The sequence below is a fragment of the Ammodytes marinus genome (assembly GCF_949987685.1).
Source record: "Ammodytes marinus genome assembly, chromosome: 20".
Taxonomy (NCBI): Eukaryota; Metazoa; Chordata; class Actinopteri; order Uranoscopiformes; family Ammodytidae; genus Ammodytes; species Ammodytes marinus.
Genome location: NC_137224.1, coordinates 13,892,845 through 13,918,880, shown reverse-complemented (window position 1 = coordinate 13,918,880; position 26,036 = coordinate 13,892,845). Strand labels below are relative to the sequence as shown.

The window sequence follows — 26,036 nt, the reverse complement described above, 5'->3', positions numbered from 1 at the left end:
TCAGGGACATAGGAAATAATATTGTCGTTTAAGTTAATGTGCAGGTATCAACATTTGACATGACACAAGGACGTGCAAATCACCACATTTTATTCTCAGGCAGTTCAAGACATGAAAATGAAATGCTTTCCCCAATAGAAATGATTAAGAATCAAATCTGTCTTAAATATCTCCTCTAAACATGTTCACTCTAAATAATAAAAACTAACTAAAAATACCATAACAATCTGATATGAATATGGACTTACTTTGTTTTACCTAACAGGTTCGATTTCTGAACATCAAGCTGAAACTGACAACATGTTATCAAACATATTAAATGGGAGAAGGAAATGAAGTCTTCGACATGCAGGATGAGCAAAGCAACATTTGCTTAACCTCACGCTCACTGGTCAACACACACAACAAGGAATTTGAAAAATGCCACTCAGCTTGTTTCTGACGTGCTGCTTGGCAGATACCCATTTCTCTCTCTCAAGCGAACCGACACCGCATGTGGGAAATTAAATAAATCTCACACTGTACCACAGGTACACTCAACAGTCCAATTAACTTAGAACAAAATAAGAATGCAACTACGGAAGTGGTAATAATTACTTAAGCCATTTCATAAGGAAACAATATGGTAATGTTTAAAAAATATTACATAAAAAGTTAAACACATCAGGACGAAAGAATATTAATGTAAAAAAAAGTATCCGAACTAGTGTTTTCAGCTGTGCGTTCTTGGTCAGGTGAAAGACTATAGTGAGAGTAAAACCGGAGTCACCAGTCCAGCTGCGCTTGGTGCACACCTGTGAAATACTGCTCTTGATCACATTCAAGCTCAAGTTATAATTCATTAAATAAAAACATTTCCCCTTTACCTTTTATCTCTCTATCTATTCAAATAAATGATGATCATGCTCTATAATGGGATTTGATATGAAGTAGAAGTGTGATTGTCCTTGTTTAAAAAAGAATCTTGTACCATGATTTCATAAATCATCCTTTATAAAGTTGGTTATAACTAATGACTTTACTCAAAGTTAACAATAATTGTTTTAACAAAAATATATTTTTTTAATCCTTTTTCGCTCAGTTGTTAGATTTTTTATTTGATAGACAAAGCTATAAATGCAATTAAAAAACACTTAAAAAGCTGTTGAGATAATAAAATCGAATCAGTCCAAGGGATTTTTTGTCATCTGGCAAATCACAAATTTATCTTAAGAGCTACGGATTGTTCTTTAAAGATGAATCAAATTATTCATCTATCCTAATAAAGCCATCAGTAACAACTTATGAAGCTTTTATAAAGGGTGCCTTATTGAAAACAAATTACGGAGACTGTCATCTTCATACATATAACACCGTTCACTCAATGCTGTTTAATGGTGGATTTTCTTTTCCGTTACAAAGGGTGTGGCCCAGGGGGTTGTGCAATCAGTCCTCTTCCAAAGAAATACGCAGTCACTCTTAATGATTCAAAGTCTTTTCCCAGCCATTTAGCTGTTTATTGTCTGTAATAATGAATCACCAGACCAAACAGGTCAACGAAGCCACCGCCTTATCAGCGCCACCAGTCTCGTCTTGTCTTTGCTCATTTCCTGATCTTAAGACTGCCGAGCACTTCCTTAGTCTCCCCTTCATTAAGAACTCTTACTCTCCTTAAAAGGTGCTCCGAGGAACTTTTAAGTTTGTGTTAATTCTTGCACCCCCTTTGGACAAAGCGGTAGTGTTTTCACTACACTAGCTGTAGTTCCTGGGTGAGTGTACCCATGATAAAGGCATTAAAAAAACTATATCAAAATAGCACTCTTTGCACCGATGGTCCTGTTTGATGTCATTTATGATGATCAGAGGAAAAATGAGACTGTTTCAGAAATATTTAAAAGTTCCTTGTAGCACCTTTAAACTGTGAAATACATATTTTCGGGGCCACTGCATTTAGGAATTAGTGATATGGTCATATCATTTAGATGTACATAAGTCATTGTAGGATGTTTGGATGGAGGCCCTCTCTTTACACCATGAGTGTTCTGCAGCTCACATATTTACCGCCTTTGGGCTTGTGGCCGATGCTGGAGACCTTCCTGCTTGCGCTGCTCCTCATGGAGCCTGCCTTCAGCCTGCGTGGTTGCTGCCCGCCCTCGGCCTCCTCATGCTTCAGGTTGCGCAGGTTCTCGGAGGTGCAGGAGCCCTCGAGGAGCGATGGCGCCTGGCTCCTGCAGAACCACTTGAAGGAGCCGTAGAGCAGCTCGGCGATGCTGGAGGTGGCCGCTATCACCCCGATGACGAAGTAGAAGCACAGGAAGACGGTCTTCTCGGCCGGGCGCGAGGTGAAGCAGTCCACCGTGTAAGGGCAAGGGAAGCGGTTGCAGGGGAACTGGGCCTCCACCTTGAAGCCGTACAGCAGCCACTGGCCCACCAGGAAGCCCACTTCGGCCAGGATGCGGAAGGCAACGTTGACGATGTAGAGCCTCCTCAGACGGCGGTCTTCCCGGGCGTACTGGCTGCTCATCTGGCCCACTCGGAAGCGGCTGCCCCTCTTGTTGTGGTGGTGCATGGCGTACATGAGGAAGACGAGGGAGGGCGTGGCAATGAGCACGATGTGAAACACCCAGAACCTGTACTGGGAGATGGGGAAGGCCATGTCGTAGCACACCTGTTTGCACCCCGGCTGGAGGGTGTTGCAGGCAAACTCCTCCTGCTCGTCCTCAAACAGGTCGCTGGCAACGGTTCCCAGGATCAGTATCCTAAACACGAGCATGAGTAAGAGCCAGAAACGTCCCAGCATAGGCGAGTGGGCCTGAAGGCTGTCGAAGAGCCCACCGAGGAACCCCCATTCCCCCATGGCTGCAGCTCGGGCTTCTTGGGGTATGGCCTACTTGGAAGTCTGGCAAATGAATCCACCCGTCTCACAGCAAGTTGTCTCTGGTTGGAAAAAAGAAACTAAACTGTATCTTATGATGGCCAATTTATTGCTCATAAGGAAACTAAATCTTCAGCACATTGTACGGGTCAAAGGTTGGTGCAGGTGGAGGCATCAAATGGTTCCAATGACCTGAAACCAAGATAGAAACAAACAGGAATGTCACCTGCAATACAAGCATGTCACTAAAGAAATAAAACAATCACAACCGTAAATGAAAGGCGGAGTCAGCAATTCTGAAGAGTCCTTTTTGTCAAAATCCGTGAATATCTCCTCTCAATCCACTACCTGTAGGAACTTGTGTATGCTGACAATAAGCTAGCAACATGCCCGTTTACAGAGCCTAGGCTATGTTTTAACACTGGCTTTTTTTTTTCAGTGCGAACACACTAAGATAGTAGATTGTGAAAAGATTTCACTGATATTGACAAGAAATTAATTTACAACACTCCAGAATTGTTGACTCCACCTTTAAAACACTTCAAATACTACATATTGTCTCATTTGCTTTTAGTTTCATTGAACAGATGTTCTGAACAATGCAATGATCTTGTTTCCCTCCCTCTCTTTTACAGGTGCAAGTCATTGTGGACCTTTTCAGATGCTGACCATTTCATCTTGGTCAGTGTACTGTATCTTCCAAATATTGGTTAATCCCCACACATTTGAACTTGACTTTCAGGGCACAGCAGTTACAGACTACTCTAATCAGCTACAAGCTGCTACTTGCTGAAGTATACTAGCTGGTTGAGCTACTTGCCGGCCCTTACTCGGAAGCAGAATTTCAAGGAGCCAATGGCAGCAAGGTGAGCAAACAGGTTCAGCTCTGAGGCATTTCCTTTACCTAATGCAGAGCCGTGCAAGATGAAACAGATAAAAACTTTTTAAAGTCTAGTTTCGGCTTTTCTCGTTTGTCGTCTTCCCACTCAGATGTCCTCCGATATAGAAAAGGAATAGTAAAAGAAAAACTCCAGTTTAAGCGTTACGCTCATGTCCATACCGACTTATATTCCTCTCAGTCTCCCTCCGAATGGCATGCGTTCGAAAGCTTGCTGGGGTTTATAATTGTGAGGGCGGCAACACTTTAGGAAATTCCTGCTACGTCCTAATCTTCACTCATCAAGAGTCCCAGACAGAAGTGATGTTTACCCAAGAAAGGCGAAGTCTTGATGAGCATTTCAAAGAGCTTCCGAAGTGGCAGGAAGGGATCTGTCTAAAGCTGTGCCACCAGATTCCCTAGTCCCAAGGGTCAATACAAGTACATACAACTTGTAGAAAGTGTTCATTTTGAAATCAGCAGCACTACAATACATCTGACATATTTATAGAGCTGAGTGCTTAGAAGTTCAAGCTTCTAAGTGGGCAATACATTTACAATGACTGCCAACAGGTTATGACTTTGAACCAGGTTATCATTTCTGTACTGAAAGACAAGATAAGGAACTTTTTCTTTCTTTTTCAACTATCGATAGGAACAAACAACTTCTGAATAAACACCAAAGTCTTTCAAAGGCTAATTAGTCCATAGCTTGGGAATAAAGATGTTACTCACCCATTCAAAAGCTCCCAACAACCTGTTACACGCCCGTTACACCACAGTCTATCTACCACATGCATCCAAGGCTCCTCCCATCAAGTCTCCTGAGAACCCGACTTGTTCAGACGAGAAAAAAAATTAAATCAAAAATAAATCACAGCCATGCTATGCTGCAGGACTAATGTTGAGTTGTTTATCAAAAAAAAGATGCACAAATCAATCACAAGAAAAGTTAACTTTATTGTTTTTCTAAATACAAAATGAACAGCCATTGAAATATTTACAAGACAAAACACAGACGAACAAAAAACAATTGTCAAGAATTGTCAAAAGGCCTATGGGTGAGCGCTTTTAAAAGGCCTATGGGTAAGTTGTGTTAAAAATACCTTTTTTCCCCAACTATTTATCTGGTCAGAGCTTTCTTTCTTTCTTTCTTTCTTAATTTTGTTTTGTTTGACAGGATGAGAACTTTTTTTTTCCTCTAGTGAATCTGCGGATATAAGGTCCATTTAAGCAACAAGTGTAAATGCATTTGAGATTCAAGTAACAAAAGCAAAGCCATATTAATCGCATGACACTAACTACATGTATAACTCAATAAAAAAACCCATCTTTTAATACAAAACCTAAAAGTATGGCCAAAGTGGAGGCAAGTGACTAGTGCATTTTAAGAGTCAGAGTCTGAGGAGTCCATTTTGTAGGTAACAGGTTTGCGGGCCCGTGCAGGCTTGTCCAGCGATGCCGCCGCTACAGGAGCTGCATCTTCCTTGTCTGAAACCTGGAAACTGTCATCGTCCTCATCCCACTTCTTGGTTTTCTATGAGAACAGAGAAAGTTTTCAGAAATAAAAAAAAAGGTGTTCACAGTGACTCATGGTCCTTTAAAAAAAAAAAAAAAAGGTGCACTGTGCAGTTTCAGGGGAGGGGATTTGTTTACCTTTGCAGTCTAGTTAGTTTACGAAACATACCTTCTCTACATAGAATTATTAAATAATAAGAATTACATCATTATAAATAAAAACTCAAGTATTTTGAGGCACCTGGAACCAAACGCTAGACTAGAATATGTTTGTAAACAAAACTTCGGGCCCTGCCGCTGTAAACAACAGTGAAACATCAACTTTTTAGCTTCAAACAGTGTCCCAGGGATCCAATTTTTCTACGAGGAAAGTTTGTTTATTAAAGTTATAAGAATATACCTTAGTGAACGTTCACTTCTCTGACACACCCAAAGTTACACAGTGCACCTTTAACCCCCAAAGAACATTTCTGAAATTAGGAGTGCAGTGTAAAAGCTGACCTTGTTTCCGGCAGTGGTTTTGGCCTTGAGGCGCGACATGAGGTTGTCTGAGCTGTCAGAGTCGTCGCTGATAGCCTGCTTCCGTTTGAGAACGGGCTTCGACTTTGTGACTGGAGCTTTAGATTCGGCCTCGGAGTCACTGGAGTCAAATGAGGCGATCTTCTTGGTAGCCGTTTTCGATGAAGGTCTGGGCTTAGAGAGAGCGTCCAGGATGGATGGCTGCTTCTCATCTTTACAAAATGAACAAGAAGCACACACCATGCAGATAAGGGAAGGATGAATACAATTTCCCTTTTTTAAACCATCATGCATTTTACAGTCTAATCTACATGTGCTTACGAGAAGTGTGACCAAGGCGTAAAATGTACAACAAGGATTGCTTCAATCTTATTATAATTGTAACTATTTTTTTTGGTACCATTTGATGAGAAAAAAAATAATAATAATAATGTTATTACTTTCTAATTTAACCCTGCAACTGCTCTTCACCTTGTGTCACATACAAACCACACTGAGCTGTACTTAATTAGGCCTCGTTTACATACCTGAAGCCTTTTTCTTGGACGCAGCTGGCTTCCTGGCAGCAGGAGCTTTTTTGGGCGCAGTCTCTTTGGATTTTCGTTGAACTGGAGCCTTGGGTGCAGGCACCTGATCATCCGACTGGGCTGCAAAGTGCCATGAAGAGCAAGTGATCAAACCTCAGACCAACATTTCTCAAGGTGATCAAATGAGTGTCTGATGAAAATACTTACAGCTCGACTTGGATTCAGCTTTTTTCACTGTTGATTTGGTCTTTACCACTTTCTTCCTGCATTTAAAAAAACAATTTTATTTGGAGGTAAATCTTTTTTTAATGTCTAGAAAAGACATTAAAAGAATATTTTCTGTGGCCTCATACTCACGGGGGTTCTGGAGCTTTGGGAGATGGGTCGGGAGAGTCGACGTCGCTGTCGGCCATGGCGCTGGGCCCTGGGGCAAAGCTGGAATCACCATCATCACTGATGACAGCTTTCCTTTTAGGAGCATCCTTCTTCCCCCAGTCAGCAAATTCCTCTTCACTGTCTGACACACTGTACTTGACCGCAGCTTAAGAAATAGTACAACAGAATTAGATATGCTGTCATGAACTGCAGATTTTCTTTTTTTTTTAAAGAGTCAGAATGAGTACTTTGTTTGACTACAATCCGCTCGTAAAAGATGAGTAATAGCAAAGCTGTCTCAAAGATCAGATAGGGGTGACTAGAGATAACAGAGCCAATTAGCCTCAGGAAATGTGCTGTTTCAGAGTTTTAATTCAAAGTCCCAAACATGTCTGCAGTGATTACATCACCAGTGGCTGAGTATTCAGTATGTTATGAGTAAACAGATGGGAAACATGTCTATGGATACAACGGTCTAACCATGATGGTGGTCAGGGCCACTTAGCATATTCACCTTTAGTTTTGCGTTCAACCCGCTCCCTGGGGACAGCCACTTCCTCCTCCTCCATCTCATTTTCACTTTCTGACGGACCGTTAGACTCCTCGTCGGACCACGGATTCTTCTTGGGCTTTTTGGAAACAGGCTTGAACTGAAGAGTGCTCTGCTTACCGGGCTTGGACACTACAGCAGAGAAGTTTAGTTTTTTTGTCAATCCAAAATAAAACTTCATTACAGTTGGTCTAGCCACTATTATGCTCCAATACTCCAAGCTGGCAAAAATAAGGAAATATTGGTGCAGAACGTGATAAAGGGAGTTAAACACATAACTTTTTAATGTGCATAGCATATCTTTATGCTGTTGGAATGTTGGCAATAAATGATGTTCCAGCACAAGCCGTTAGACGACTTAATCAGTTTCTAATCTTGGTGAGGGAGTGGCATAATTGATGCTGTAAAATTCAGAAATTGCAGATTGATAGATGATGAATGTTAAAATCAAATTTACACTGAAGGGTTGTGGAAGAAGACAAGTTGACAGATAAGGTATTTTTCAGGGCTGCCACTAGGTATTGCTGAAGGGCCATTGGTACTACTTGCAACCTCAAATTTTTTTATTTGATTTATTATCAGATTAAGCTCAAAATTGTTCAATGTAACATTTTCACGCGTATAAAGAAGCCATTCTCACCTTTTTCCTTTGCCTGGGGTTTAGTTTTCTTGCTGAGTCGCGCAGCCAGGCCAACCTCCTCGCTTGGCGCTGCATTCTCCGCATCCTCATCAAACTCCATCTTCATCACTACATCTTCACTCTACAATTCATTAACAAATAAGGCCAAGCACTTTAATTGGGGGAAGTGCTGCACGGAAAAAAAAACCTCATACATCAATTATGTTTCTGAAAGCTGTGAAAACCCAATAATGCTTCTCCTATGTGATTTATTGAGACTTGAAAAGGGGACATACCTTGATTTTCTTGCCCCTCTTGCCTTCTCCTTTCTTGATATCAGCCTTCCTGTTAGCTTCAGCTTTCATGGTGCTGGTTACACGTGGGACAACGCGGCGTCCCTGCGGCGTGGGCAGAGTCTCCTCCTTCAACTTCATTTGTTTTCCTTTTCCTTTTGCTCCCCCCTTTTTGACAGGCATAGCAGCTTCCTCCTTTTCTTTGGACTCCCAGCTCTGAGCAAAAGAAGGAGCAGAAGATTATTTAGGAGGAGATTTATCCAGAGGCTTGGATCATTTCTAAATTGGCACGCATGCTCATATGGGATCGTCAATGTGAGAAGTTATACTAGGAATCCCTTTCTTAACCTATGATTGACATACTGTTATTGATCAGATGTGACTGAATTGATGCACTTATGACTGGATCTACTGAACAAAAACAAAAAAACAAGTGCAGACAGATATGGAGGCATTACCTCTAGTTCCTCTGAGAAGGCAGCAAGGTCTTCCTTCCATAGGTCTGCTGGAGCCTTCTTCTTCAAGATGTTCAGCTCTGTCAACTATAAAACAGTTGGATCAGAAATTGACAAAGTTTACACAAGATGAACCAATCTTCATTTCAAGTTTCAACCAGCAGTAAGATTGCAACACAGCCGAGCATCAAACCTTAGCATCCCTCTGTTTGCACAGCTCATCTTTCTTCTCTTTGGTCAGGTACCACATGGGCATGCTCAGCAGGTAGTTGTAGTCAGGTCCGCTGGTGTCCTCCTTCTCGGCCCCTTCCTCCTCCTCTTCCTCCACAAGCCCCTCTTCATTCTAAGAGGGTGTACACAAATGTATAATGTTATACATCTTATACGTCTAATGTAGAGGGCTGATTATTTAGTATTCCTTATTAGTGGAGCTGAAAAATGTTTTGATTTCAAAGTGTCCTTACCTTCTCTTGAGCTTGTTTCCAAGCCTTGACTGGGTCAGAGTCGTAGCCCATCTTTTGCAGCATGAGAATCAGCTCCTTCTTTGGCTTGTTCTCTACAACGAGAAGGACAACATTGGTACTTTCAATCATAAAAAGAAAAAAACACACTCTCTAGCAAAAATTTAAAAATCTGAAACCATTTATTGCAGCCAAAGAATTGTAACGAGCTACTAACCAATGACTAAGGTGCCCTGGATTTTCTCCAGGATGAAGCGAGCCTGGTTGGTGAGTTTGGCACTCTCTGCCCCCAGCATGCCAAGCAACCAGTCCTTCCTCAGCACATAGTACTTCATCCTCAACTCAAAGAAGTCCTTGAGAATTTCCTGCGCGGACTCGTACTTCTTCAGGCTTCCAACATGGTCGAACAGAACCTAAAAATTTAAGAAATTTTTGACTATTCAGACACAAGTAAAGCCTTTCAGAAATGCTTGAGATTTTGAACTAAGGTACAAAAGGACCTTATGTGTTCAAAGGTGTTGCGGATATTACCATAGAATTGCATGTGAGGGTACTCTGAAGTTTGAAGACTTTGTGGAGGCCTGCAGCCTCCGCCTCCTGTAGCTTCTCTGGTGCCATCTTGACCACAAAGCGCACAGTGGTGTCCGTGTGGTATTCCTTGTAGTCTATGATCAGAGGGGTGATCTTCTCTGTGCCGTTCAGCATTGGCTCCAGCACATTCTCCTTGTAGGCCTAGACCACAAAGAATAACATGAAAAGGACATATCTAAGTAATTCATATGGTCCCAAAAGTACTTAAATGATCTATGTTTCAGGCAGTTATCAATGTACACAATAGGACATCCTAAATATATCCTTTAGGAGGAATGTCACAGAGTTTCAGTGACTCACCTGTGTCCATGTTTTGACGGGCAACTCAGAGATCTCAATGGTAGTGGAATCAATGATGGCCACCTCTCCACTGTTCATGTACTGATTGTCCAGCACACACTCAAGCGTGCCTTTGAAGCCTTTGTAGTTTGGAAGCTATGACATACAAAAAAAACAAAAACACCCTCAATACATGATATGTAGACCGGAAGTTACTGTACAGAAAAGCAGCAACAGTTTCCTCTCCTCACCATGGGCAGAGGCTCGTCGCCATTGAGCATACGGTGGATGTTGTTGACAATCTCTCGTACGTCAAAGTTGGGGATCTTGCTGGCCCAGCCTGTGCCGATACCTTCTGAACCGTTCACCAGCACGGTGGGGATGATGGGAATGTACCACTCGGGCTCCACGCGCTGGTTGTCATCATAGTTGTTCTTGAGAAGGTTGTCGTCCACGGCCGGGAAGAGAAGGCGGGCAAGAGGGCTGGAGGAACAGGAAGATAGGGTCATTTTTTAGGTTATCACATATAACCACCACATTCTCAAGCTTGTCAAATGTGTGCAAGAGGCCTGTGAGCTTTAGATTATTTGTCATTTGTAAAGAAGGCTGCTAACCTGAGCATGGTGAAGATGTATCGAGGGCTGGCAGAGTCCTTGCCGCCATGCAACCTGGTTCCAAACTGACCCTGGGGCTGCAATAGGCTCAAGTTGTTGCTTCCCACAAAGTTCTGGGCCAAACCCACAATGGTCATCATCAGAGAGACCTGGAAAATTTGAATAAATGGGGGGATTAAATGAGCTGTATTATCAAGATAGCTGCTAGAATGGCTAACGAGGAACAGTTGTTACAATGTTAATTTGCTGTGAGATGCTGTTTTGCATTTATTTTTCTCCAAATAAGTTACTTTTATCAAAGCAGAAACTTTATAAATATGTCCAGGTCTAGCAGACGACGTGATGGTATTAATGTAGCCTCACCTCTCCATGGTGGTAGGCCGACATCTCAGCCACCGAGCCGGCCAACTGGGCCACCTTCACCTCCCGCTTGTCATTCCTCTTAAAGCAACAGAACAGCACTTTCCTCTGGCCTGGCTTCAGACCTGACATACGCACAAATGCAGACAGACACTCATTAGACCACTGTCACAAATTACAAATGTTTTCCTCTGTGATAATAATCATTTCCCGCACCGTCCACCATGCAGGGGAGTGACCTCTCGTTGTCAGAGTTGGAGAAAAGCACCAGCTCCTTGTTGACAAAGTCGTTGTAGGAGAGGGACGTAGTGGCCTGCCCATACAGGTAGTCCTGTAAAGAGATCAAATGTTTAGTGATTAAAAGAAAACAGCAATGGAGCACATAGAGGTTACAAATGGATGAGTCCTTACCTCAGGCAGGTTGTGCTCTCTGCGCTGGCGCCTGTTCACCATGAAGTTGGTGAGCCACTCTTTTCGCTCTTCTACTTTTTTTTTGCTAAAGGCCTGGGCAAAAAAATTAAATATTTAAGAACAAGATGCCAACAACTAATTTACCCTAGCTAGAAAATGTTGTAAACCAACAGCGTATCCTGTAGTGAGTTGAAAGGATAAACTAAAATGTCTAAAACTTTCAAATCAAATGTTTTGTGATCCTCCCAAGGGGTTCAATCATGTTGGCTGAGGAATGAGCCAAACAAACATATGGGTAACATGATCTTACAAGGGTGATAGCTTCATCGTCTTCAGGTCCGGCGTACTTGAATGGGATACGGTGTTTCTGCATATCAGAGAAGTACTCCTTAGCTTCCTGCGATGTGCTAGTTCCCAAACCTGGAAGGACGAAGGAAGAGAAACTCTTAAGATTCCAGCATTTCAACGACACAGTAGGCTACAACTGTGACAATGGCCAGATATGAAGGGTTGCTTACTTGTCATTTTTACTACCACACAGGGGTTTACAACAAACCTTTGTAGTATTTTATCTTCCAAGATTTTGTGCTGGCCTGGGCGTCCTTCCATTCATCGAATTCAGGGATACTATAGAAGGACATCTGGGTTTTCTTGTTAGTTACCTAAAGAAAGGGAAATAAGTGTGCAATCACTTCACGTTGAATGTTTAACATTAAAAATGGATATCATTTGACAGTCATAATTTTTTTACAGACAGTTATTGTGAAAAACATTCACTTCTTTGTTTTGCATGGTTATGCCACCAGATGGCAGCGTTGGTTCAAATTCAGGTGGACTAAACACAATGTTTGGACATCTGTCAGGTAAAGACATCTGATTTGTTTTACACTATTTCCCGTCGAACGCGGCCCTAATATCCTTGGGTTTGACTGTGAGACCTTAAGTTTGACTGTGTACCTTGATGATGGGGGTGATGAACTCTTCAAGGAAGTTGTGGCGCAACAGCGACGGCCAGTTATGGTGGATGAAGTTGATCAGCAGGCCCTTAATGTGGGAGCCATCTTGATCCTGGCACAATCACAGGAAAACATTAACAAGTCATATTATCTGTAAAAGTACAGATTAATACCACTTGTACATGTGACACTGCACTTATAATGAAGTGGGTGATGATGTTGAAAAGCAGAATGTAATTGCTCTTTGATACACAAAAAGGTCAAAGTAAAAGAGGTACAAGATGAAGAATAAAGATCAAATCAAATTGCTGGCCCACCTGATCTGTCATGATCATGATCTTGCCGTAACGCAGAGTCTTGAGGGAATCTGGGTCGCTGTAGTTCTTCTTGTACTGAAGGCCGAGGATCTTAATGATGGCGTTGATTTCAGCGTTCTCCATAATCTGAGGAGGAAAGATCAAACCATTTTTAGTCTTAGCTACAACATGACATACATACGGCTTTCTCTAAATGACCACATTGTTATATTTGTGCTCTTCTTATGCATCAGTGTCCATACAAGCCACTCAATTTATTTGCAAAGTAAATTAAGTTATTGAATTTCAACATGAATTCTATGTTGAATGTGTATTTTTTACAATACATTTTGTTTCCCCAACACATTTAAAAGTAAGACTGGAGTTAAAGTAGGATTATTTTAATAATTCAAACTAATATTAAGACCAATCAAAGTCCTATTTAAGAAATCTTTAAGGCTTAAAATGTAAGAATACGCAAGCCTGCCCCTTCCAGAGATATATGCATCTGCAGAACCCTGCAGTTACCTTTAAATGACTATGGGGCCTTACCTGTTTGAGTGTGGCCTCCCGGACGTTGAGCATTTTTCCTCTGAGAGGGAAGACGCCATAGCGGTCCCTGCCGACCACTCCCAGCCCGGACACAGCAAGTGTCTTGGCTGAGTCTCCCTCAGTGAGGATCAGTGTGCAGCCGATGGAGTTCTTCCCACCTGCCGGAGAACAATGTTAATTCAAAAATGATGGCAGCTTTGCTAGATTTGCTATATCATGACATCAGACTGTATGAAAGAAAAAAGAGCTTGGTAAACATTACCGGCATCATTGGCATCATCCAGTTTTGGCACCCCTTTGATTTTGGTGTGTTTCACAGCTGAGCATTTCTTGTTGAGCTGCGTCTGAGCCTTGAATTTCACCCAGTTCATGATACTTTCCACAATCCCACAGGATGTGGCCTATGGAGAATGAAAGAAAATGAAGAGGAATGAGTGAAGTCTGAAATATTACACTTATTGGACTGAAATGTCATGATGCCAGGGCTATTTCATTAGCACCTGTTTGATGAACTTGTCACTGAGAGAACAAGTGGACCCAAAAGTCTTGTGCTGCAGTGTCATGTTCTCTTTGGTCTGAGAGTCAAAGGTGGGGTTCTCAATCAGGCAATTGACAAACAGCCACATGTGGTTCTTCACCTGGATAGAGAGGGAGCGAAGCATACAAAGTTATACATTTTGCTTGCAGCTACATAGAATCGCTCCAGCAATTATGAGTTTAATGTGATGACACAATATCAAACTTGAGGTTGTAATAAAATGACTGTACCTGGAAAGGCTTCACGGCCACCCCAGCTTTGTTCTTCTTTTTCACCACTTCAATGAGCTTGCTCACCACCTGGTCCGCCACATAGTCTACGTGCCTCCCTCCCTGAGGTCCAGAGGAAATACATAAGATACCGTTGAGAGAATAAATGTCATAAGCATTCAACATAGTGACACAAAGTGGCTTGAAGAAAAGCCAAACATGAACTTAGCTACCAATAGAACCTGGTCTACTAGTTCAGCCTTAAAAAGCTTCTTAGCTGCTCTGAAAAGTAAATTTAAGCAGGGCTGACAGCATCAAATAAAATTAAAATATGGCGAACAGCATTCCAACAGACTACTTCAAAAATTAAACAATTGCTTTGACGTGGAGGTCACAACCCACGCCTCAATCAATCATTCCGTTACGTGTAAACACAAACAAAATATCTAATAGAATGACATTACCTTGGTCGTGGCAATGCCGTTGACAAAGCTGACTTGCTGGAAACCTTTCTCGCTCATGGTGAGGCAGACCTCCCAGCGTTCATTCACGATCTCGTGGATAACGGTGAGGGCAGTGCCGACCTCGTCCACCTTGTCTTTCACATACATGTCCACGTAGTTACGGAAACCTATGATCTGGAGTACAAGATTGGTTCACTCAGTCTTTATCACAAAATGTAACTCTTATAGATTATGCAAAGGCTAGCAAAATAAACATAAAGAAAAAAAAAGAAAAAGAGAGAGAGCCCTTGTAGAAAAGGACTGATCCTCCTCATCTAAGCTTACTTACCGGCAGTCTCTTGCCATTGAAGAACACACGGACACCCTTGGAGGCTCCGGCAATGTCGTAAGCTCTCCTGGTCATAAGAGCCACGGTGTCTTTGTCCAGAATGGTCATTTTAAACTTGGCCAGGTCTGGCCTGAAGGTGATGCACGTGTATTCCTCTCCCTCAAAGGGTGTAATCTTAGAATCCCCTGTTCGGCCCATGTTATCATACCAAGTCTGTGGAAACATGAACATAAAAAATATTCTGCTTTGAAGTGACAATGATTACATTAAAGGAAAATGTGGTTCAACAACCACCCCTACCTGCTTGAATGACTTCTTTGACTCTTTACAAGCAGTCTCAACAGTAAACTTTGTGCTAAAGATGTTGCAAAGCTTCGCACCATATCCATTGCGTCCACCTAAAAAACAAGTTTTAATATGAAGATGTAGGTTAAAGTATAAGAAAAGCAACAGTCCAATTTTCTTTAAATACATCAATCTGTTATATGCACTGTTATAAATAAAAACAAATAAGTATTCAGAATTCTACAAATCGGTCTCACCAGTGACTTTCTTCTCGTCATCGTCATAGTTACTGGAGGTGAGGAGCTGTCCGAAGATGAGAGCAGGCACAAAGACCTTCTCCACCTTGTGCTCCACCACAGGAATACCTTTCCCATTATTCCACACACTGATGGTGTTGTTTTCACTAAGAGGAGAACACACACATTTCATCATGTGCCTCTGTGATACCAAATAATGAAGTTGAGCTGAATATGAGCTGGGGTTATTTCAACCACTTCCAAGCAAAAGGGACACTTAAGATATTTTTGAGATCTCAATTGTGTGCAATATTAAATAACATTAATTAAATACATTACTCACACATCAATGCTGATCTTGATGCAGGACATGCTCTTATCCCTCTGTTTGTTGTCAGCTGCATTTACTGTGAGAATAAAATAAAATACATTTAAAAAAAATAAGAAATTGCTCTTGTATAGCAATTTTAGACATGGGATGGCCAGAATTTTATCTATTTACATTAAGCAGCACGTAGTGCCATTTACTCACCAAGGATCTCATCAAAAATCTTGTAAAGCCCAGGCACAAACGTCACATCACGGGAGTTCAGTCCAACTTCGTCATCATACACCCACATTTGCTGAGGAAAAAAAGCAAAGTTCAAGCACAGATTCCCATTATATAAACCATTAATGCTTTGTTCTCCCAATCAAAATTCTGAACCTCTGCTTCATCTTCAGATAATATCTCAGAGAGTGATTTCTTACCTGGGTGACAGGTTCTACAGAGCCTATGTAAGAGTCAGGTCGGAGCAAGATGTGCTCCAACTGCGTCTTCTTCTGATAGATCCTCTCCACGGATAGCCGGTCAGGATTTTTCTTCATCTTACCCACCGGCTTGTTTTCAAAGAAGTTCTGTTGGGAACGAAATGTGGTTATCTTTTATGTAAATACCCTTGCATTGTAGTCAAGAGGTTCCAGTGTGTTACAGGTAACCTCCATCATATCCCACTGGCTCCTAACAGCTTAGTTTATATTGTGATTACTTCTATATTGAGTTTGGATGTAAAAAAAACTGAACTCCACGTGATTTTGTGAACAAAACATAAAAGATGTCTTATATCAGTGCATAGTCTATGTGACACCCAATTGAAGTTGCAGAGATATTTTTTTTTTTTTTTTAAAAAACATTATTAAAAGATTACAAATGCAGTCCACATGATCTGCATTTACCCCTCCAATACGAGGTCACATACGAGGTCACACCAGTGTTGGTGACCAAAAGCGTCCTGTTAAATATTTAAAATTACAAAAAAATATTTCATATGCATGCTGAGAAAAGTCCCCCCGTTGTCAATCCAATGAACTAACGTTACATCACTAGCTAAAATGTTCAATTCAAATAAAACGGCGGATCCTAAATTAATGCAACATTCTGTGTGTGCGACATGGTACGCTAGGAGACGAGTAAAATGGCTAGAGTACAATAACGGTCCCGGAACTTTAGCGTAATACGTATACTATATTTAAGCTGACGAGTTACTAGTTAGATGGTTAGGCTTGAAGAACATAACATTAACATGGCCTGCATCACATTTGATGTTGTGCCATGTGTCTTGAGGGGGGTATATTGCGTTATTGATAAGGGACACATTTAACACTGTTGTTTTCTTGACCCGTTTTGCATGTTTGCGTCTAACATCACGCCGTTAAATATCGTCAACGATAGTTCCATGCGATAGTTCCATGGACATATAAAGAAAGGATAGTTCAGTTAATGTAGCCTACTAAACTATGCTAGCTAGCTTATCGTTGCTAAGTTTCACTGTAGCTAATAGCCTACGAGCACTAACTGCAAATATCGAAATGACAATAACGTTACCTTCAGTGGTTCAGCCATCCTCCTTATATTTACTGCTAAGCCCTGGCTCTTTTAAACGACTGCGTTTACAACTAACGCTAGCAAACCGACTCCCGGCTATTCCTAATAAAAGTTGTTGTCTGGCTGCCGCTGCACTGACCTATCTTCTGACTGTTTGAAAATTCGAAAATTGGAGGAAAACTTCTCCCGCCAGCTATATTGACCAATCAGACGAAGGGGTTTCTGACGTTTACCTTCAATGAGGAACTGGAAACCGCCTTCTGAAGTGAACAACAAATCACCGACGACTGAAGAGGAAGGAGCCCGCCTGCGTTGTGGCTCCCAGCCAATCAGCTTCCAAAAACTGAAAAAGTTAGAACGTCATACGTGCAAAATAGGCTGAATGACACAATCATCAAAACTGAGAAAATAGATGAAAAGTGGAAGGAAGTATTTTGTTTTTCTTCATGAAAACTTAAATTATGATTTTTAATTAATTGGCTAATCCATTACTGATTGAGTGATTATTATTTGTCATGGCATGGTTTATATAAGCCCAACTGCCCATAATGCCATCTTAATATGATACACAATTAATACAAAAGTGTAACAATTTAGTTGGTCGAATAGAAAATGTTGCACAAAATAGAATCAAGATCAATCCTCTCCCAATAAAAGCTGATATTACAACATGCATACATGCACCACTGAGCTCATACAAGTAGGCTAGGATATACGAACAGTGATGTGCTTTTTTAGTGTTTTTTTTTAATGGTTTTGTCTGTATTGCAGCACATTATAAACAAGGACTTGGAGCTAATTGTGCTGACTGAGTTTTCAAAGGTGTTTGGAGTGGATTATTGGGTGAGCAGTGTTGCAATCACACTTTTACCCTTGGGGCGGGTATGTATAAAAAGGCTACACTTTCCACAGCATTCACTGGATACAGATGTGAACACCATAAAACTTGAAATTCAGCGCTATTGCACGTTGTTTAATTTGCTGCACTGTAGGCTTATGTCATATACACAGTATGTAGCCATATAGTATAGCTCAAATACAGCAGGCCTTTTATACTTTTTAGAAGGTTCAACTAAATACACATTTTCATTAAAGAGCTTATCAAGTGTTTTCCTGTATTATATAATAAATGTTGCCTTTATCAAAGTAATGACATAGAGAGAGATTTTGGGCTTTGACCAAATACAGTTTATCGTCTGCCCGTACAATTTTATTCTTTCCATTATAAAATATTGCATAGGCTCAATTGGTTGCCAACTCATAGGCCTGTTTTTAGTTTGTTTATTTAATGCTTTTTCCCCTGCAGGATTTGCAGGAATCTGGGACAGTTACATCTGCCTAATGCCATTCAAGGATTCATAGAGATAAGAGAAGCCTCAATATTCAACATATGTTTCACATTGCACCTTATTTACATCTTTAATTGAAACTGCACCTGCAAAGTCAGCAAATAATTGAACACCTTTTTCTAAAAGTGTCCATCAAACAAACAATGTAGCCTACTCGTACCAGCCAAAGTACAGCAGGTGACAGCTGCTTCTCACAAAGGAGATTATGCTCGAGAAGTAAATATTTCATGTACAAATACAAGGAGATACTTTGCTCCAAATGCTAGGAATTCAACAGTAGTCACTATACAGTTTAAGATATGCCATACCAGTTAAGTCACTACTTAATGTTGGTACATTTTATGTTATGCAAGTACACTGACTGTTAGACTGTGATCTGGATGCTGCAGCCAAACTAGCACTCACCACAATAAGCTCAACACTGCTATCAAGATTCAGTTGGCTGAGGTTCATTGAGGCTACATTATGCCTTTCCCTTTACACACTCCCCACCCTGAAGAAAAGCTGAGAGAACAGGCCATTCTAACTTGGGGGCAGATTTCTTCTCTTTTTTTTAAGGAAGAGAAGAACACCTTTTTTACCCAGTATTGCCCAGTGATAATACCATTGTTGCTGTGAACCTTTTTGGTCACTTCGGGATCAAACTATTACGTGTTTTTATAATGTACAAATGTACAAACAATTACTTACAAGAAATAATTCAAGTGTTCAATTTCAGTTTTGCTCCGTTTATCAATATTCTCTTCCCCCACCTCTCTCTCTCTCTCTCTCTCTCTCTCTCTGTGCCTCATTTCCTCCAATCTCCCACATGTCACACATGCACACCCAGTGTAGGCTACATGATGATGCAGTCTAAAAGCTACTTAGTGGTTAATGGGTTATCTATGGGTTATCTCTCCCCAGAAGTGTGCTGTTATGGATTCACAATAGCCCTCAACAACTGACGTGGTTTTGTAGCTGTGTATTCTTGGGAAGAATATTTCCTTGGTGACTTACAGCCGATGTTCAGCTGATGTAAAACGATTCATGCTTTGTTTTTTTAAAGCACTACAGAGACACAAGACAGTGGCTATTATTCAATGCTATAACACGGGGCTTTTACATGTATGGTGTTAGTGGCTATCGGTTATTGGATAGGCAGTAACTTGATTCACCAAACTGTTCGACCATTCTTATCTGCCTTCCTCTGCTATGCTGCCCACTCATCTGACCTTGGCATGATAATAATAGGGCTGAGGAGCTTGAGCTGTAGCCCGGCGGATGTAGTGGAGTGGATGTACACAACAATAAAAAAAACACCCACTCACAAGTACACGCATGAATGAAGTTGCGAAAAACACACAATGCTCTTTGATTTTGCACTTGGCACCTTCAGCCGGAACAGAATGATTGATCTCCCCTTATGAAAATACAATCGAACGTGTCAGTTGCACTCATCCTTATTTTAAGCGTCAAACACAAGAGACTGGGTATGCTACCTTCAAAAGAGTAAAACATTTTTATCGATCTGTACCCGAATGTTGTACTTTTCCTATATTGTCAATGGGAGCAATGTTGAGAGATGATTGTGCTGTATCATTGGTATACCTTTAAAAACATCTCCTTATCTAAACTATACAGAAGCATCATACTGTGAACTCAAAATACTTTGAGATTATCATATTAAAGGAACAGTTTGACATTTTGGGAAATGTGCATATTGTTGCTGACAGTTAGATGAGATGATCAAAACCACTGTCAAGAGTCTGGCTGTTAAATATGAAGCTTCAGCTGGACCGACTATAACTTTTCATTTATCATAAAGACATGTGGCAGGGGAAACAACTAGCCTGGCTCTGGCTTAATGATACAAAGTCAGCCTTTCAGCACCTCTCTGAAGCTCACAAATGAACACATTGTATCTCATTTGTTACATTTTTACAAAAAAACGCAAATGTAGAAATAATCCTTTGTTTCTGCCTGCTTTCACACTGAGAAATAAGAAGTGATCTACTTTTATTTTTACTCTCGGAGAGAAAGGATATAATATTATATATTTTGTTGATGCTTTTCGCTTCTTCTGCCAATTTAAAATTGCAGTTTGCACTATATGCCATGACTATTTTAACCCCGTAATGCACTTACACAGGATTTCTTGTATCTACTGTTGAGGGAATGATAAGTACTTGGCAGCCAAAAATAGTCAACCATCTGAAGTTGTTGAGTGACGTAAGCAAAATAGATGGACACCCCGGGTCCACGTCACAGTACCACCGGCCTTCCTGTTTATTTATTGATGGCCCTGTGTTTCTGAGGCCTGATACGGCTTCACTGTCTGTGAGAAGGAATCTTGATGTGTAATAGATTTGTTGAAAGCTTTCTAAAGAGGCTGTTGTTGGTGCCGCTTGATGTCTTGTGATGTAAAAGGAGAGTGCTACTTTATAGATATTAGGGTGGCGGAATAACAACCACAGCTTCCAACTGAGCTGAGTAAGCAAACATAGAGCCATTTTATTGTTGCTTTTGACATACATGCACTGAGCTCAAATGTAAGACTACTATAGTCTTACAGTCAAATTGCCAGTTGTTGATCTCACATGTAATAGGTCGACATTTTATCTAACCCTCCATCAAACATAGCCAGCAGGGACAGTTAGCTTAGCATACAGATTGAAAACAGCAAACAGATGCTCACAGTAAAAATACATAACTGAGAAGAGCAACCATATGTGACAAATAAAAAGCGCTGGTAATATACTTTAATATGTCCCTCGTTAATATTTAAAACTTTAATATACCATAAACTTCACACACACACCCCAACAGTGATTCGGGGAGAGCATTACATCTACAGTCACCCTCTAACATTAACAGCTCTGAAAGGTTGTTGGGTCTCTTGTCACATATCCAGCAGTCTACTTGGAGGTCCATAACATGACCTTTAATGTGAACACCCCTCCCTAGCTGTCATTGTGAATATGCCCGGGAAACACAATGAAACACTAAGAATTATTAATTACTTTGAAAGGGCATTGGAAAGCGCCTTCAACCACCTCCATCCTGTCTCGGCAGAGAACTACAACAATTTAACATTTAAGATACCATACATCACACTTTAGCCACGCCGCTTATTGTTCACACCTGTTGTAAGAGGAAGTGTATCTCCTGTTAGCTGTTTTAGCCATGCGAACAGTATGGCTCTATTGATGACAATGGTGGTCTGTTGGGTCGTCCAACGCTTTGGTCTGGACACAAATATCTGACGTTTTGAATGGATTGCCAAGACGTTTTTTGTATAGATTTTGATCTTCCCTCCTAATGCTTACTATTTTCGGTGATTGAACCAATCCCCAACATGAGGTTTATAATAATTGTACAGACATTCCTGCAATTCCCCACAGTATTAATTGGAAAACCTTTGGCGAACCCCTGACTTTTCATCGACCACCATCATCATCAGGTCAAAAAAAAATTCCAAAGTACCTTGGTTTGTGGCCACATATCTGAAAAACAAATGAAAATCCAATCAGCCTAGCTATATTTTTGAAAATTGAAACGTATTCTGCCTTTACGGTTTTTATTCACCTTGAACACCTTCAGTCAAAAATGAGCAACAAACAACATCAACCAATTAGAATATGTCCACGGGGCACAAGGCCATTCATGATCTGCTTTTGCTGCAGATTTGAAGGCCTTAACACTCGTGGATGGCAAGACTAAGGGAGCCATAGCCCCATCAGTGGGGAATCCAACAAGGATCAATAGCTATTTTGATATTGCCAGTCCATTGTTCCCTTAATGGCAATGATATCCGACTTCAAGAACAAGGACCTTAACAGGGAGGAGAGCTTACCCCTTTGTTACTGGCAGTGGCAGGGAAATTATTTCGATAGGCTGCATATTTCTGTCCACTTTTGATTAAAAACGTTCAGGACAGGTACGGAAATAAATAAATATAGCAGGAGTAATGCTGTTTTCACAAAGACAAGGCAGGACTTTGATCTTACTCAGGGACGAGGAGAAAGCTGGGAGCCAAAGATAGAGAGAGTGTGTGTGTCTTTGTGTGTGCCAAAGAATGTATGTATGAATGTATTTGCGTTTGAGTGTGCATGGAAGACAGAGTGAGATAGAAAATGAAAAAGAAAAAGTCCCTTTGTTCCACTGCAACTCAGAACACACAAGAAAAAAAAGGCTAATGGCATGACATTCCCACATTGTAATACTCTGGTTCTAGTATTTTCCCAGGCAAATTCCCAAGCAGCTTCATTGATTTATGTTCACTTGCCATATGCCACATTTACTGGCATCAGGGTAACAGAGAGGATGCCCGAGCCTGCTTTGCAATACTTGACAAGCTTGGAGAGACACAAAGCCAAGATGAAAAAAGTCACTTTGATCCACTTGAAAGTGTGGTCTATTGGGAGGACTAATGCTTGGCTGATAATGTATACAGCGCCAATCTTGCTTCCAACCGTAGCAAAGCATTTGAAGTAATCTGATAAAGCCGGGGAAGACTAACTGCAAGTGCACTCTCCTCCGTCGATGAGCACGGTAATCCTATTTTCTGCTGTTTCACTGTCATATGCTCTTCCACCTATCTGATCGTCTTCTAATTGACAAGAGCAGCCTCGCAAGCTCAGGGCTGTAAAAAGGGGTGAATATAGAGCAGCAACACCAAGTTATATGTGTTTCTCATGGGGACTGAGCTACACAGATGTATTATGGTGGTTTTATTAATAAATCGTTCAGACAACCGTACAATGTCATACCAAGGGAAAAACCTGAATGAAAAAATTACAAAATAATTTTTTTGGGCATGACTTTGGCCAATATATCTACAGGTCAGTGTAACATGGTGCAAATCACTGTCAGTTTACAGGGGAACAAGAAATGCGACTGAAAAGTCCAACATAAAGTCATGTGATGAAGATGTTCTAAAGTGACAAACAAAAATGTCTTTTTGATCTGTAAGACGTGGATTCAGCTCTATACCAGTTTAAAATGTTTCCAGCAGTGTGCCCCATGAAGTCTCTAAATAATTGATGGTAAGTACAATGCAGTAGTGTCCAACTAATAGATGACATGTCCAAATGAGACAGGGATAATGAAAACAATTTGTTTTGAACCGCATTGCTACAGTAAGCTCTAATGGGTCTCACCGTACACTAACCAATACAACCAGAGAGCACTGAAATATTATAACCATTGCATTAAAATCTTGCGTTTTAAGATCAATATTAAGCATGCTTTCCTTTCCTGTTGTCCTTACTGTCACCCACATCACCAACAAGCTTTACTTTGAAATGAGCACCTAACAATGAATTTAACTAATCTGTTAAGGGATATGTACCATGCGAGCATAAAATAAAATCAATTGAAAATTTGAAAGTCATTTCACCCAGAATTGACATAGGACTCGTCTACATGAAAGGACGCCAAGATTGATAAAAAATACAGAAATAAATAATGAAATAACCCCTAAGAAACTGTGACAACTGCAAACAGAGGTCATTGGGAGATTGATGGGCTTGGTTAATGCAACTGACATTGTTGAAAACGAGGACAAGAAGTACAAACCTGAAAAGTACTGGATTTTTTCCTTATAAGCAGCATTACACAGGGACAAAAAATATAATAGAGAGCCTTAAAAGGCTAACTCGTACAGGTCACAATAGACGTTCAGTACAGCACTGCTGAAAAAAAGAATTAAAGAAAACCCCTAGCTCCAGTTAATCATTCACAGTCTGTCATCCCAGAGCACCAGGGAGACAGTTTGGGTGGAGTGTCTCACTTTATTGATTTTAATTCCATTAATACCTTATGATTGGCTTCTTGGCAAACTGTCCCAGGCCAGTGCCCATGAACGTCTGTATTTATAGTGGATTTGATTGGACTTCCTTATCGGCTGGCAGCAGGCAGGAAAAGGGGGCCCGGGGACGGCCAAAGATCCACCGCCCTGGCAGCCAGGATGCTGCATGTTTTAAAAACAACAAGCTTCAGATCAAAAGTGCTTACAGTAGGCTGTTGCCCCAATGAACCCATGTATGACGAGCACATCACTGTGTATGAGATCACTTCTCTGTGTGTATCTCTGAGTGTGTGTGTGTGTGTGTGTGTGTGTGTGTGTGTGTGTGTGTGTGTGTGTGTGTGTGTGTGTGTGTGTGTGTGTGTGTGTGTGTGTGTGTGTGTGTGGGGTGGGGTGTGTGTGTGTGTGTGTGTGTGTGTGTGTGTGAGAGAGAGAGAGAGAGAGAGAGAGAGAGAGAGGGAGGGAGGGAGGGGTAGGCCTACTGCTTACTTCACTGGCACCTGATGCATGCAGATTTAAATCCACTTCACTCACAAAAATCAACAGATGCTTATGAAAAAATGCAACCAGCCCTTACATGTTTGTATAAATGCATTTCCATCACTCGGATCTTCCCAGCAGCCACATATCCAGCCATCAAGGTTGTGCGTAAATGCATTGCGCGCCATGTGCCTGCCATTTTAAACTTCATGTTATTTTTATTTATTTATTTTTGCAACATGCAGGATCAGAGTCAATGAGATGACAGTGGCCTATTGCCTTCGTGCCGCGTCCTTGTCAAAGTACGGCGTCTCCGGTAATGTTGCCTAGTTTGGTTGCGTGGAAACTATGAGACAGCACTGAGCGAGTAGCGTACTGTGAACTGTGGGAGCATTTCCAGTGGCGCTTCGCGGCTGCCAGAGCGGCTCTCTCTCGCGCAGCACAGCATAAGTTTAAGGAGCTGCAAGAAGGACCTGATAGAAGAGAACCAAAATACTGACCGAATCACCTTTTGGGGAGTGCTCTGATCCACTGGACAATCTCATGGTCGAGCACTTGCCGAGAAACAAATCATGAAAAGGAGAGGGAAAGCGAAAAAGACGTGAGTGTGTATGTGTATGTGTAAATGTATCTATGTGCGTGTGTTTACTGTATCCTATATGTGTTGTTTTGTTTTTTTCATGTGCCTTTGTTTGTGTGTGACATTGCATTTATCTACACATTTCAGCATGTGTTTTCCCAATACCAATGTGGGATTGGCGCTGGAACCGAGCACTGGATTGTTCTCACTCAAACAGGATGAAAGACTAAACTTGACAGGGGTAGCCAGTTTCCACGAGGCATCTATTTTATCTCCTCTCCTGCTGAGTTAATTTTCCACCACTTATTAGGAGCAGATACTTAACCATCTGTTATTACGTTTTAATATTGCATCTCAAATATCCTCAGCTTTTGTTGTGATGAATAGAAATGAAAGTTAGTGGATCATTGTTTCTTTGGTGTTGAGGTTCATGTTGATGATAATGAATATTGAAGTAAATCTTGAAGATAATTTAAACTGACACCAATGAATATGAGATCAAACCCTCCCTTCTCTTTAACATACTGTACGTTAAATGCCATTACACTCTCAAACGATCTGACCTCTCTTGTGTAACAATTATGCACAGCGCAGCTCTCCAGGTAATACAACTACATTATACTGTGGAGCTAAATGGGTTTCTTCAGGTAGACTGGAAATCTGCCAAGCGCACTGTTGCACTCTAAGGAACAGAAAGATCATTTCTAGTAATCGAGATTGGCATCGAGTGAGGAATCGACCGGACTGGACGGAGCTAAAAGCACTGAAATATGATTATGGTTGCATTAAGAGTGTGTGTTGCAAGTTAAAG

General features: G+C 41.1%; 2 protein-coding genes across 4 annotated transcripts; both read right to left on the bottom strand.

Moving 5' to 3' along the window:
- Positions 1–94: 94 nt before the first annotated feature.
- On the bottom strand, positions 95–4,515 carry LOC307266489 (gap junction delta-3 protein-like). Of its 3 annotated transcripts, none has more exons than XM_080048525.1 (2): positions 4,467–4,515; positions 95–3,046 (listed from the first exon to the last, which is right to left on the bottom strand). In XM_080048525.1, the coding sequence occupies exon 2, from the start codon at positions 2,834–2,836 to the stop codon at positions 2,006–2,008; it is 831 nt and encodes a 276-aa protein (XP_079904651.1). In that variant the 5' UTR covers positions 2,837–3,046; positions 4,467–4,515; the 3' UTR covers positions 95–2,005. The 3 variants fall into 3 exon arrangements, with proteins under 3 accessions (XP_079904651.1, XP_079904652.1, XP_079904653.1); XM_080048526.1 differs by lacking the exon at positions 4,467–4,515 and adding an exon at positions 3,759–3,940; XM_080048527.1 differs by lacking the exon at positions 4,467–4,515 and adding an exon at positions 3,508–3,527.
- Positions 4,516–4,700: 185 nt separating this feature from the next.
- top2a (DNA topoisomerase II alpha) lies at positions 4,701–17,166 on the bottom strand. Its single transcript, XM_080048486.1, has 35 exons — positions 17,032–17,166; positions 15,918–16,064; positions 15,700–15,790; positions 15,511–15,574; positions 15,189–15,334; positions 14,947–15,044; positions 14,647–14,859; positions 14,319–14,492; positions 13,876–13,977; positions 13,608–13,745; positions 13,370–13,508; positions 13,108–13,265; positions 12,577–12,702; positions 12,261–12,371; positions 11,860–11,965; positions 11,614–11,723; positions 11,304–11,396; positions 11,109–11,223; positions 10,896–11,017; positions 10,533–10,681; positions 10,170–10,401; positions 9,940–10,074; positions 9,580–9,780; positions 9,266–9,461; positions 9,052–9,143; positions 8,781–8,930; positions 8,591–8,674; positions 8,136–8,348; positions 7,861–7,981; positions 7,185–7,352; positions 6,653–6,836; positions 6,503–6,558; positions 6,296–6,415; positions 5,751–5,980; positions 4,701–5,268 (listed from the first exon to the last, which is right to left on the bottom strand). The coding sequence occupies exons 1-35, from the start codon at positions 17,047–17,049 to the stop codon at positions 5,119–5,121; spliced, it is 4,752 nt and encodes a 1,583-aa protein (XP_079904612.1). The 5' UTR covers positions 17,050–17,166; the 3' UTR covers positions 4,701–5,118.
- Positions 17,167–26,036: the final 8,870 nt, after the last annotated feature.